Raw genomic sequence first — 13822 nt, 5'->3', positions numbered from 1 at the left:
CAACATCAAAATGGGTTCAACTAGAGTTCACAACATATGGCCACACCTCCTCGCCATCGCGTCATCAACCTTCTGCTTGATGACGCGATGGCGAGGAGGTGTGGCCATATGTTGTGAACTCTAGTTGTCGTCATGAGCAAGGCCTCACCTACACGCTTGTTTCTTGGTTCTTCTTGTGCCAAGGTCACAGCAGCCCCCAGTGGGGTGACATTCGCGTCATATCAACAGTGTAAAATGTCCTGATTTAGAGCAAGTTTTGTCTTGAATGGACCAACAAAGAAGGCCTGCTATTAGTTTACAACAAAATGAATTTGTTTGCAGTAATTTTAAATAATTATTAAAAAGTAAATTAATAAATAAATACAAATATTTCATAAACTGCAAAATTCTACGGAAATATGAAGGCAACAAAAGAGTTGTGAAATATGTATTACAGTTTTCTCACTAAAACACACACACTCAAATTATAATACCAAAAATATGGACAGGAAGATGAATAATATCACCATTTTATTATCAGTTAATGTACATTTCTAAATATGTGCCTTCATTATAGGCACAGATTTAGGAATGACAAGGAAATAGGGTAAATGTCATATATATTTTACATTATTTTTTAAAACTGTTACAAAACTATATGAATAATTTTTTATTTAACATTTACAAATTAAATGTACTGGTAAAATAATTTTATAGTATATTAAATGCACAAGAAAATAAATGGTGTGAAGAAAGTAGAATCTTAATGTACTATTTATTTTGTATTACATGACCTTCTAATCTCATGTCTTTTAATTTATTTTTGTTTCATTACAACTTATTTTTGGCATATGTGTATTTAATATTAGTTTTGATTTGTATATGTTTTTGTCTTTGTAATGGTGTGCCTTCTTGACCAGGACAACTATAAAAAAAACATTTTAATTTCAAGGGTAAATAAATAAATAAAATTGATACAAATGTTTAAATTTAAAAAAAGATTAATTTCATATGAACCTCAAATATTTTTTTATTAGTAGACTTATTTGTTCTGAAACCTGACAAGCTGAAATAAAAATGCAGATAAAATTATATTTTACGCAGTATTATTTAATCAGAAAGTCAATTTATAAAGAAGTCAAACAAGTAATATTCAATAGGTTTTTTACAGAATAATGTAATTTTAACAACCTCACAGATTTTTTTTTTTTTTTTTTTTTAAAACAGTGCTTCCAATTAGAAATCAACTCAAGCATTTTCCACTAAACCATTAATTTGAGATACCAACACTGTTGGCTTCATTGCCTCCAAATGATGATGATGATGTAACCTACTAAAATTCAGTGAAACTGTTTAATTAAAATATAGAGATTAAACTACAAGATACTATTTTTAAAAAAATCTTTCTTTGACTTTTAAACGATAGAAAACAAATGACCTTGACAAAATACTGTTATTGCAATTAATGTACATTTTAAATAATAGAAAACTAAATAAATATGTATATAAACATTATTTTCTTGTCATATATTATATTGCAAACATAAGTAATGTCTTATAAAACCAATTCTTTTGATCTACTCTCAAAATGACTGTGTGACTATACCCAAACTCATCACTTATTAGGAGAATTATAAACACAAGCTCACATAGTGAAGTTCATCTTTTTTATTTAAAGACAATGGTACAAATTAGGTCATGTACATTTTGCGAGGCAACAAAACAAAATAAATAAATAATGAAAAATAAATATGAAATAAAGAATACTCGGTTCATAACATCGCTTTGGTGAGTTTAGTGTAAAATGTGAAGAAATTATTACGAGACAAACAACATAAATGCTTGCAAAAAGTGTAGTGCCTGTTTTAGCACTGCCTTGTACCTAAAGCAACTCTAACAGTGCTGATGTTCATTAAAACACACACACACAAAAAAAAACCCAGCTTCTAACAGTGGACTCAACTCCTTGTGATCACATACCAGTCATGCAGCAATAAGAATGAAATATTTCAAAGACTAAGAGCGCCCACCAGTGTTGAAAATATATATGAAATCAGCATCATGATATTAGCAATGTGTACTTCGTAGTTCTTTCCAATGAAAAAAAGATTCTTTGTATTAGTTGTTGTAATTATTTCTGATTATTTAGTGTTTAATTATTGTCTCACTTACTGTGACATTTAAAAAAAAAACATATCGGCAATGTGTTTAAGCGCTTGTTAAATTAATAAATACAATATGAGAAGAATGTAAAACAGTGTCATCAAAAGCTGAATATTTCATTTGATCAACTGTAATTAAATTACTGTAAATTTAAAAAAAATAAAATAAAATAAAAATAAAGTTCTAAATCCTTCTGCTATTTCAGACAAAAGGGCCTGCCTTTAAAATCTCTGTACTGTACTGTTTTGGTATTAATAACATATTAATATTCTTTATCACAACAGAAGGTCAATAGGTCAAGGTATCATTATGTTTCAGTAGGAAACATTTAGACAGTGATATTTTTTCAGTTATAATTTTTTACAACAGATTTGAAATGAAATTGAAGCCTTTAAAGCTTTTATTTTTTTGAGTAATTACAGCGATTTTCATTTACAGTCCCCTGTCTTCAGAGGCACCACATAATTGTAAAAATTGTTGTAATCATAATTAAAATAAAAATCATCATTTTAGATTTTGGCCTTTCTATTCTTGAAGCCGATAAAGTCTACCCTTGTGAAGTCTTCCACTTACAGACTAGCCAGTCAATGACAGTGACACACGTGCGCTGATCTACCGCCAATGTCTTCTGTGGCTCACCAGTATCTTTATTTTCATATATCCATCATACTGTTGATTTCGCAAATCCTAATGTTGCTGTTATCTCTACAATAGAGTTGTTTTTGCAGCCTATCCAACATTTATCTCTGTTGATTCCAAGTTCACATGCATAGTTCAAAATCCAAATGCTGCATTTGAAATCAACTTAGGAGCTTTTAACTGTTTAACTGATGCAAAAAATAATGAAAGAATAGTTTACACCTGTCCATGAAAAAGGTCAATTGAGCAAATTACCTTTAGTCCCCCGGAAAAAACAAAAAAGGGGGCAAAAGCTTAAGAAGCTGTAATTCCTAAACCCTAAAAACACCCTCAAAAAAATTCAGGGAGTCAGCGAATTAATCCCACAATGGTCACAAAACTTTAAACACCTTGAATAATGCAAATCATGTCAGTGCTTAATATATATTCATATATGTCCTCTGATGCAAATGTAAAACATTTGGAATATTCATCAAATTAACAGTTAGCATGATGTGTGATCACAGCACAGGTAGGATCCAACATGTACCAACATCCTACCTGTGCTGAAGCACAGGTAGGATGTTGGTACAAACCTCTTTATCCAACTCTTGCATGAACAGCAGAACTCTGTATATTTCCATAGGAAATATAGTGAACTAAACAGCATCAGATCAGCCTCTGCACAGACAAATCCAACCCCTACAGAATGAGCTTTGTGCTTCTGGTGCGTGACACTACTCTAAATGATGGTCTGCAGAAAGTGAGACTGATGAGGGACAGAAAGTACAGATCGCGAAGCTCACACTGTTCTTAAAAAGAGAGAGAGACAGAAGAAGACAATATGTAAGACTTTTATTTACTTTCTAACATCTGATTACTATACTACCAAAGTGAATTGAAATTAATCGCATCAAGACATACATTATGGTTGTAAATAAAACTGTACCTCCTTCAACCACTTTTCCTCTAACAGCCACTTGCTAATTAAAGTTTTCCGAATTGTCCATTTGCTCCTGTGCAGCAGGTTCCACCAGTCGGCTGTATGAGTAGACCAGCATCATCTGCAATGGACAAAAAACGTTTGTTAAAGAAACGTTTATTCTCATGTTGAAGTGGAAGGTGACTGAGAGAAAGATTGTCTGTTAGTTGGTGTTGTGGCGTGGGTGTGGTCTCTGGCCGGGTGCAGAGGAGGGGTGACGCAGTGAGCTCCCGGGGCGGCGCAGGGGTGGGGTGAACAGGTGTGTTGGGATGTGAGTGTGATTATGTCTCTTTATATGTTGTCAGTGACAGGCAGAGGGGGAGTGTCTGTGTCCCAGTGAAAACAAAAACCACAGTGTAATCACATTCGAAAATAAAGTAGTGCTGTCATTACGTCCGTGTCCTGTCTATGCTTAACGGGTCCAACGCTACACGTGTCATTATCATTTAGCAGTTGCTAAGCTGAGTTCAATATTTAGTTCAATTCAATTTTTTTTATACAGCGCCAAATCACAACAGTCGCCTCAAGGCGCTTTACATTGTAAGTTAAAGACCCTACAATAATACATACAGAGAAAAACCCAACAATCATATGACCCCCTATGAGCAAGCACTTTGGCGACAGTGGGAAGGAAAAACTCCCTTTTAACAGGAAGAAACCTCCGGCAGAACCAGGCTCAGGGAGGTGCTGAGACCGGTTGGGATAAGAGAAGGAAGACAGGATAGAAGACATGCTGTGGAGGAGAGCCAGAGATTAATCACAAGTATGATTTAATGCACAGAGGTTGATTAACACATAGTGAGTGAGAAAGGTGACAGAAGAAGAAATACTCAATGCATCATGGGAATCCCCCAGCAGCATATTGCAGCATAACTAAGGGAGGGTTCAGGGTCACCTGATCCAGCCCTAACTATATTCTTTATCAAAAAGGAAAGTTTGAAGCCTAATCTTAAAAGTAGAGATAGTGTCTGTGTCCTGAATTGGACACAGACACGTCTGGAGTTTTACAGACGTGATTTGAAGCGGGAATGTTTCATTCGGGTTCATTTGGTAGTATCTGTAAAAGTTTAAATATTTTTAAGAACTGAACATTTGATGCTGTGATAACTGAGAAACTACATCGGATGTGTCAGGGAGGTAGAGCTCCACGTTTTTTGTTGGTTTTTTTTACAGAGAAAATAATGAAAGAAAGGTCTGTGAAGAACTGATGGAGTAAATTTGGTTGTTTTTGCCTTGTTTTGTCTTGTTTGCTTCTAAACATTTGGGTTTCATAACAAGTGAGCCTGTACTTCATTAAAAGGATATTGTTGTGCTTGCTTGTTAGCTAATCCAGTTGCTGCTGGCTAGACATGTCAACATGCATCTCCTTTTCTTAACATAAAACCTATTTTTAGGTTTTTATTTGTTCTAAACAGATACTCACTGATGAGAAACATCACTTTTGACATAAAACAGAAATGCACATTTGCACACTTTGTGAGTCCCAATTTTAGAAACTGGTTTATTTTATACACATTAGTGCAAGAACAAAGGTTTGCGTAAAAAGGGAATGTGGTGATTAATCATTATGTTCTCAAGTAGGTAGCAATATTCATTCCTAACAAATGAAAAGTAGAGAGAAGTATTTAGGCAAAATAAAGCAATACAAAAGCACAAATGCGTATTATGTATTATTTTTATTTGTAATATTTTATGTAGGAAAAGAAGAGAAGTACATAACCTAAATCTACCCAAATGTACTATTTACACTGTATAAAGAAAATTTCAAAAGCAAAAATACTGCAAATGAGTTTTCATTTTATTTTTTCAGGTTATGCCCTCGATATAAATATGATTCCTCTCAGCCAACAAAGGTCCGTTTACACTTAACCTCTGACAGGATGCCTTATGGTTTTGTCATTGTAATTGTTGCTTACCGTTAGCAGGACCAGCAGTACAGTCATCATCCCCATCATGACATACATGTTCTCGGTAAGGCCTCCAGCCCATAGTGGGCCCAGAATGGTGGCTAGACCCCCCACTGAACGACGTATTCCCTGACTGAAACCTGTAAAATGCCCCACACAGCACAAAACACATCAAAGGGCTTACTTCTATGGTTATTATAAGGCCTTAAAATGTGCAGTCAGTTTCACTGATATACTAATTTTTTCCCTCGAAACGACCCCAGAACCCTGTCATGCCTTTGCTTGTCCAGTAGATGGTGCAGATTCTCACCTTGTGTTTTCTCAGCTGTAATTTTGGAAAACAGAGAAACCTGCGCAACAGACACAAACGGCAAACCCAAAATCTGCAGAAATACCCCAATGATGAACTCTGTCAGCTGCCATGCAAAGCCACCTAGAGAAAACACAAAACGCCAAAGGAAGGAAAAAGGTGAATAATATATATGACACATTTCGAAGATGGATTTCAGGAAAGCTTTTTTAAGGATTAAATATTACATATGTGTAAAAAGAAAGCATTACTTTGACTGTGTCTCAGTGAGAGATCAAGGACCTAGTTCTATATGTGAAAATGCTCCGTCCAGATGAACAGCATTCATGAGAGTTAGATGCTAAAGCAAAAAAACAATCAAAAAAAATTATAATTTCAAGTTGAGTCTAACCTAGCGGCTTAGCCAAGAAGATGAGGCACCAGATACAGGAGATGTTGCACATGCACAGACCAGTGGCGAGGATCACCCGTTCCGTCACATGGCGGCTCAGCCAGCGCACAAACAGGAAGCCGGCAATCACCACTACACCACCAAGAAAGTACATCACGCTGTTCTCCAGCTCCCCAAAGCTGAAATATTTCTGCGTCAGAGGGGTCACCATGGTCTGAGGACACAGCCCGTTAAATCCTTTAGTCTCATTATGTTTGTTGGCAAGATAAAACTTAGTTTGTATGCTCTCACAGGGTTTAAAATGATTTTAAAAAAAATCAAGAAATGATATACTGAAAACAGATCATTTAATTTGTATGAGAGTTTCAATCTGCACCTCCAGGGCTGTCTGATTGAAAAAGGTGACAAACTGGGCAGCCAGCAGCACAATCACCTCTTCTCTCAGGAACTCTGATACAAAGAAACCGAAACATGTAGACAAAACATGAAAACACTGGAAAGAGACATTGGTCAACAGCAAAGTCAGAAAGAAAGGGGACAAAAATCTATTTCATAACCAGGAAGTTCAGAAACAACAACAACAAACAAACTGTGCTACTTCACTTGTAAGAGATATATTTTGCACATTCCAAGGCTCATAAAACTAAGACGCTTTGTAGCAAGAAGGCAATCCAATCTGTTTAAGAAGAGGATAGAAGAAGAGATGAACAAACAGGCAAGGCACCCAGCAATAATCATGTGAATCACTGACCTCGAGATATGCTGAAATTCTTAAAGACACCTGAAGACTCTGCTGGTGAAACAGGAGAATGAGGTGAAGGATTCGGATTCAGCGTAGTGTTCCTGGGTGGACTGGAAGCCACGACAGAGCCGTAGGACCCCATCAGCTCCTGAGACACTATTAGGGGCTTTCCCTCTTCATCGCTCTCTTCTACGTCTTCCACAAGGCTTTTCTCATTCTCTTCCTCTTGGTTCTTTCGCATCATACTATCCCTGGCTTTCCTTTTCTCAACGGGTGGTAGGTCCACAGTCAGGAAAACAACCACGAATTGAAGGAGAATCCACAGCAGACACATAAACAGCTGCAAGGGATGGATGAACAAGATCACTGCTCTCCACAGATGGCCGCAAAGAAATGCATAAAAAATGTAAAACACCTTATTATAATGCATACTGACATGTTATAAATCTTACCCCGGGTGCAGTGTATTTATTGATTACAAAAGGACCCAGGTGGAAATCACACAACCTCAGAAAGATGTTAAATGCTGGACCTGTGTTAAACAAAGGATACTACATGAACATTATCCACCTAAAACCATTAAGATTTATAATAACTAAACAATCTTTAATATTTGTCGCAAGAAAGCAAACAAGCACTGACCAATCACAAGTCCAGCCTGCCGACATGCCATGAAAGCAGCAAATACAGTGGCACGGTCCTCTGGGGCCGTGCTTCTGGTTAAGAAGCCAAAGATAGACGAGCTAACGCCTGCACCGATGCCTGGGAAACAAACAAACCAACTAAAAACCAAAAACATCAACTTTGGCTTCTCTTTTCCAGGTAAAACTGTTTTTTGTAAAGTGGGAAAAAAGATAAGATATCATGTTTCACTAACAGTCAAGTGACAGGAGTGATTTAGAAACAACAAAGAAAAACACGTGTTTTTTATTTAAGATGGCATTCAGTTATCCTAAATGGTCACAGATGGCATATTGTGTTAACAGTTGCAAGTTTTAAATGTTAAAAGCATAATTAATTGAAAAAAATGTTTTGTTTTTTTCACTTCTGTTGGGACAGGTGAAATGTATTTGGCTTATTGAGTAATCAGAACTTTGGGTGTTTCAGCCTCAAACTGGCCAAGAAAAATTTTTTGAAGGCTTTGAGGAACTGCAAGAAATGAAGATAAAACAGCAAAAAACGATAAACCAGACAACAAGTTTCTACTCTGACAAACAGACACCTTACACGTCTTCATCTTATCTTAACAGCTCTATTAAGTGACTCCCACGAATGTCTTGGTGATGTTAAGTGAGGGATTTGTATGGGATAAAGGAATGCTATCACTTTTTGCAGTACAAGCCGTGCCATTGAATGTTCATTTATTGGAGCCACATGGAGCCAATTTCCTCCAACAATGGAACAATGACCCAAAACACAGCTCCAAATAAGAACTGTGAACATGAACTATTTAGACAAGAAGGAAACAGTTAGCATTCTTGAAATTTCTCCAGATTACTCCAACAAAGTGACAGCAGTTATGCAACTATTATGTCCAACCTCGACAAAGTCTTAACAATGTCTCATATCCAGTTCATAACACACTCAGTTGCTGCAAACTCAGCAGTATATTTCACCAAACATACCTTAAGACTCAATTTAAAGTAGCTTGTAAACCGATCGCAGGTTGAACTTTGAAACACTATTAGTGACCTACAAGTTAAGGATTTATGAGTGTCAATGGAAACTATCACAAAGGCAGGGACTATATTTTGCAGTAAATAATGTATCCCAGTATTTTCTAATCACTGAAGTACTTTCAGTCTGAAACTTTTATAATCAAGTTTTTTAAACTGTTCTAAACTAACATGCTTTTCAGTATGACTAACATATTTGTAGTCATTAAATCCACAAAATGATTCTCAGTTCTACGTTTACTTATTATAGACTCACCTGCTACCAGTCTGCTTGACAGCAGAAGCCACTTTGAGTATCCCATCAAGTACATAAAATTACCTGTAAAAAAAGATAAAAAGTAAATATGGAATCGACTTAAACAATTGTCATAAGATTTGAATAAAAAAAATATGTTTGGTTTCTTGTACAAAAGAAGTACCCAGTATAACTGGGGTTCAAACGTGAATCCTATTTGAAGGATTGCTGAGTGTTACAAAATATGCAAGACCTGTGGACTCACCAACTATCTCAAAGATGTTGGCAAACAATATGATCTTCTTTGTTGATCGGGTTCTGTCGGACCAGTGGCCAAACAGTGGTCCAGACAGTAGGCCACTCAGACTGAATGCTGACAGGACCAATCCCAGAAAGTAAGGTGCTGCATCCAGAGTCTGCAAGAAACGCCATATTGTGGGCAAAATTACAGCTGTGGATAGAGAAGAGAGTTTGTTTTTTATTTTACTATTAAGAAATCATACATATTCGATTCATCACAGTCTGAAAACTAAAAGACAAAAGATGGATACAGCACGCTGTTATTGCTTACAGCTTTATTTATCACACAGGCAAAGGATAATGCTGACCAAATGTAATCCAAAATTCAATTACTGGGTCAGATGGCACACAATAAAGCACGCTCTCTGAGAATTCCAGAGAAAATTACTACTCAAATTTTTGTCGTTCAGGGATATGGCCCTGACAGACAACTGTGTGTGGAAGTGACAAAACTAAAAGCTCCAAAACTGAATGTTTCTTTTTCATAAACTTTAGGAATTTATCATTTATTTGTATATTTATATATTGCTCATTAGGAAAGAGCAAAACCTCTGTATCTGTAGATAATTCAATAATCTCTCTTTTTCATTGACCTTGTCTATAAACAGCCTCTATAGAGCACCACAGTGGAGTCAAATAAACAAGATTTGATTGAAGTACAGACTTAATTTAGTTCAAGGTATTAAAAAAAAAAACACTGAATTAACTTTTTAACAATTACAGCCAATTTATGTACCTAATGTACCATTTTTAGATGCAAAAAGGTAAATAGAAACTGATTGACTGATAAGCAGTTTCACGGCCAGGTGAGGCCTGTACCCTCGTTACATCAGGACAAACTAAGCTGATAAAATAAAAATCTGGTTCATTCTTTAAAAGAATGAATGAATTGATTAGCTCAAAAAACACCAAAAAGGCCTGAAAGACCACAGAAGGGGAGGTAGGTCGGTGTTTGTTAAAGTCTACAATCAAGAGACACTTTCTGATTGTTAATACAAATACAAATGTACAACAAACCAGTGGTTATGTTCAAAAACAAGAAGGTCAGATTAGACTTTACCAGAAAACATTTAAAGGGGCCTACACATTTCTGAAAAAAATGTCTTCTAACTTGTAATAGAATCATGGGAAGAAAAAAGATGGAGAAGGAGAGAAAGAGCTCAAGGTCCAAAGCATATGACATTATCTGTAAATCATGGTGGAGGCAATATTATAGCATGTGGAACTAGGTCAGTCGTGCTTACTGATGATGTGACTGCTGATAGAAGTAGCAGTAGCACATTCAGCAAAATGTCGCAAAACTGATTGGACAGCGGCTGACAGTGCAAATGGATAGTGAAACAAAGCATACTGCAATACCAAACCAAGAGCTTCTGAAGGGAAAGAAATGCCATATTCCTCAGTGGCCAAGTCAGTCATCTGATCTCACCCCAACAGAACATGGTTGTACAAAACTGGAGGTAGAAAGATCCACAACAAGGCCTGTCAGAGCATCTTGAGGAAGGAAACACAGCGTTTTGTGATGTGTATGGTTTCTACACTCCAGGAAGCATTTTCATTCAAATATATGTATGATTACGTGATGTTAAAAATAATGTTTCTCTTCTCAATTAATCATTAGCCTTTGAAAACAGATGACTAAACATGGCTGTAATTCTTAAAAGGTTAATGAATTATTTTGGTAAAACCCTTGAATTAAAGTATGCACTTCAGTCACATCATGAATGTTTGATTTAAAATCCACTACAGTGGAGCAGAGACCAAAAACGTATTGACCTAATTGTGTAAAGCGATTTGCTTGATGCACAATGCTTTATAGCTGATACCTGGTTGGCTGGTCGGTTTTCCAGGCTCTTCACAACTACTCATCCGGTTAGTTAGCGGCATTCTTTGCTCACATTGGTGTAGTTGCTTTAATTATTTGTCCCAAATTTGAGAATTATTTACTCTACATGGCAGTTATTTCACATCAGCTATGCGTTAATTTACCCTTTTTGCAAGAGTTTAGTTAAGTTCATTGACTTTGATTTGTGGTGGCCACATTGCTCCTAACCTGTTCTTATGTATACACGTCTTAAAGGCGGACATTTTTAAACACATTTGGATTATGCAATGGTTTCACAAGGCACACCTGCATTCATGTCTGTTGTCAGTTGTTCTTTTGACTGTATTTTTAAAGTGACTGTTACCGAGTTGTGATAATGGCTTAAGCAATGTTTGCATAAAGACAGTGATGTCCAACCAGTTAAATTCAGTTTGATTTTTCTTTATATAGCACGAAATTTAAAAAACAAAACAGTCAACTCAATACACTTTATATTGCAGTAATAATACATAATGGAAAACCCTTAAAATCAGGTGACCCTGTATGAGCAAGCATAAAAACTTCCTTTTAACAAGAAGATTTCTCCAGAAGCATCAGCCTTAGGGAGGGGTGGCAAGGTGCCGAGACCAGTTGGGGGTGAGGGGAAGAAGACGTGCAGTTGAATATACAGTGTCAAACTGTAGTGTAGATGACCCTATTTTACATTACTCACTCTTAAATAAACACAGGTGGGTTGTACTGGAAATCTGCACTCTTAGATCTAAAACATTAATTCAACTACAAGTAAAACCACTCATGTTAAAAGATGAACCAACTGTGTTTTAAGTACTGTTCAGTTTCCTGTGATCAAGCAAACCTAGCTAGTGTTTCCCTTGAAAATTTGAAGTCCAAGTGTAAAATAACTGCTTAAGATTTTAGGTTAACTTAACCTTGTAACTCTTTGGGAGTTGCCCAATATTGTTGCAAAGTAAAACAAAAATCTTTTCTACCTGAGATTTTCCTTTAATCACTAATTTCCTTGTTTGTTTTCACTGTCACGTGGGGTGCTATCAAGCGCTCCAATCATGCTGGACTGAGTCACTTATATACATTTGGGTCACAGGTCCTCCCACGCTTAGCCTGGTTGTACTCAATGGTTCTGTGCTATGGTCTTATCAGGTGAAACACAGTTATTATTTCCACAGGAACAGTTTTCTTACACATTTTGCTAAGTCCTGTGCTTTGTTGGAGATTGTTCAAGTAGTTCAATTTTTAGGAACTAACTCATCAATGGAGGCTGACACACGTTGATCTTACTCACAGATCAGCCTGGGGTTCTCTCATTACTGCGCACACAAGGGAACATAAATGTACGGTGATGCAATGATATCGCAATATTTTTACACCACATAAAGATTTACACTGGTATTATCGCCTTACCTTTGAATTTGCCCAATTCTACCTCAATCTTGCATCTGTGGATGCTGAATTTCCTATTTTCTGATTTACACTTGTCACCAGCAAATAGTGAAAACAATTTGCTGTTACAGAATCATAAAATTGAAACAAACCTTAAATTTGTACTTAATTTCACTTCATTTAAAGCTCACAATTGTATTGATTGAAGCCTGGATTTATAATCTATTCTTTTACAGTTTTCTGTGTGTGTCTTTATAACCGGTTAAGCTTATGGTACTTATAATGCAGTGTGTAACACAGAACAGATTTTTTTGTTTGTTAAATGCCAATGCGGTAAATAAACACAATGTAACATATTATTATTATTATCATCATCTCCACCTCTTATAATAATTAGATTTTTATATATTCTATGCAATACATATACATCTTATATATTGGGATACTTATAAACATTTATGTTATCACAAATGCGCTTTAAATGCACTGTAGAGATGACCTTCATTGAAAATGATTATGTGAAATGAATTATTTCCGATGTTTTTTCTTTTTAATGTTTATTATATTTGCATATTGTTAAATAGACTATAGTAAACATGATATGAAGAGGATATGAATATATATAAAATAAAGAAATGACCTATTTTTAAAAATCTTTTTTACTCTTTATACTCATGCGTCATTGCACCGGTGTTGTGCCACAGCGTTATAATTAAAACAGTCCATTTTGTCCACTTAAAATATCTTTATAGAACAGTTTTGTTGTACTTGTTACAATTTCTTTGTCATTGTCATCTACCCATGTTTACCCCAATAACAAGTCTTACCATATTCCACCCCGCTGAGAAGAAAAATAAGTCCAATGGTGATATATGTCAGCTTCTTTTCCCGTCTGCTATCCATTACGCCTCACTGCTGAATTCTTCTCTCTGTAAGACTTTAAACATACATGTCCCTTCTCGTCTCCCTACCAAACACAGCCGACATAATCCCGAGAGCAGTGCTTCCAATTACAGAGAACAGCTGCAGAATGCTTCAAGAGCACACTGTTCCCACTACCTGAACAGCGTTTGCAAGGCTAATATCACTTATCACTACGCGTTATCTCATATCGTATGGAAAACTCGTGTTTTCGTCGTGAAAACACGAGTCCAGTCCATGCATATATAAAATGTCTGTAATTAAACCAGCCGGGTAAATGCTCCGCAATGATTGATGCTAGCCGTAGCTTACTAAACACTCGCCCTCAAACTGCCAAAAGCGAGGCAGAGGGGAAACAACCAATCACAGCAGCGC

General features: G+C 36.1%; 1 protein-coding gene across 4 annotated transcripts; it reads right to left on the bottom strand.

Annotated features, from left to right (window-relative positions):
- Positions 1-1632: 1632 nt before the first annotated feature.
- Positions 1633-13786, bottom strand: mfsd8l1 (major facilitator superfamily domain containing 8-like 1). 4 transcript variants are annotated; one of them, XR_014888641.1, is made up of 13 exons: positions 13354-13786; positions 9269-9454; positions 9025-9087; positions 7735-7854; positions 7545-7624; positions 7102-7432; positions 6727-6800; positions 6351-6564; positions 5960-6082; positions 5659-5789; positions 3710-3824; positions 3370-3572; positions 1633-3321 (listed from the first exon to the last, which is right to left on the bottom strand). XR_014888641.1 is itself a non-coding variant. In XM_085247467.1 (12 exons), the coding sequence occupies exons 1-11, from the start codon at positions 13427-13429 to the stop codon at positions 3744-3746; spliced, it is 1479 nt and encodes a 492-aa protein (XP_085103593.1). In that variant the 5' UTR covers positions 13430-13786; the 3' UTR covers positions 1633-3572; positions 3710-3743. The 4 variants fall into 4 exon arrangements, 3 of the variants coding, with proteins under 3 accessions (XP_085103593.1, XP_085103595.1, XP_085103596.1); XM_085247467.1 differs by having other exon boundaries at positions 1633-3572; XM_085247469.1 differs by having other exon boundaries at positions 1633-3567.
- Positions 13787-13822: the final 36 nt, after the last annotated feature.

The sequence above is a fragment of the Mchenga conophoros genome, linkage group LG15, assembly GCF_057382185.1.
Source record: "Mchenga conophoros isolate Kocher_MC1m ecotype Shallow Benthic linkage group LG15, M_conophoros_male_GT1.1, whole genome shotgun sequence".
NCBI classification, from domain to species: domain Eukaryota; kingdom Metazoa; phylum Chordata; class Actinopteri; order Cichliformes; family Cichlidae; genus Mchenga; species Mchenga conophoros.
Note: the sequence above shows the minus strand (reverse complement) of the source record. Positions and strands in the feature narration are given on the sequence as shown.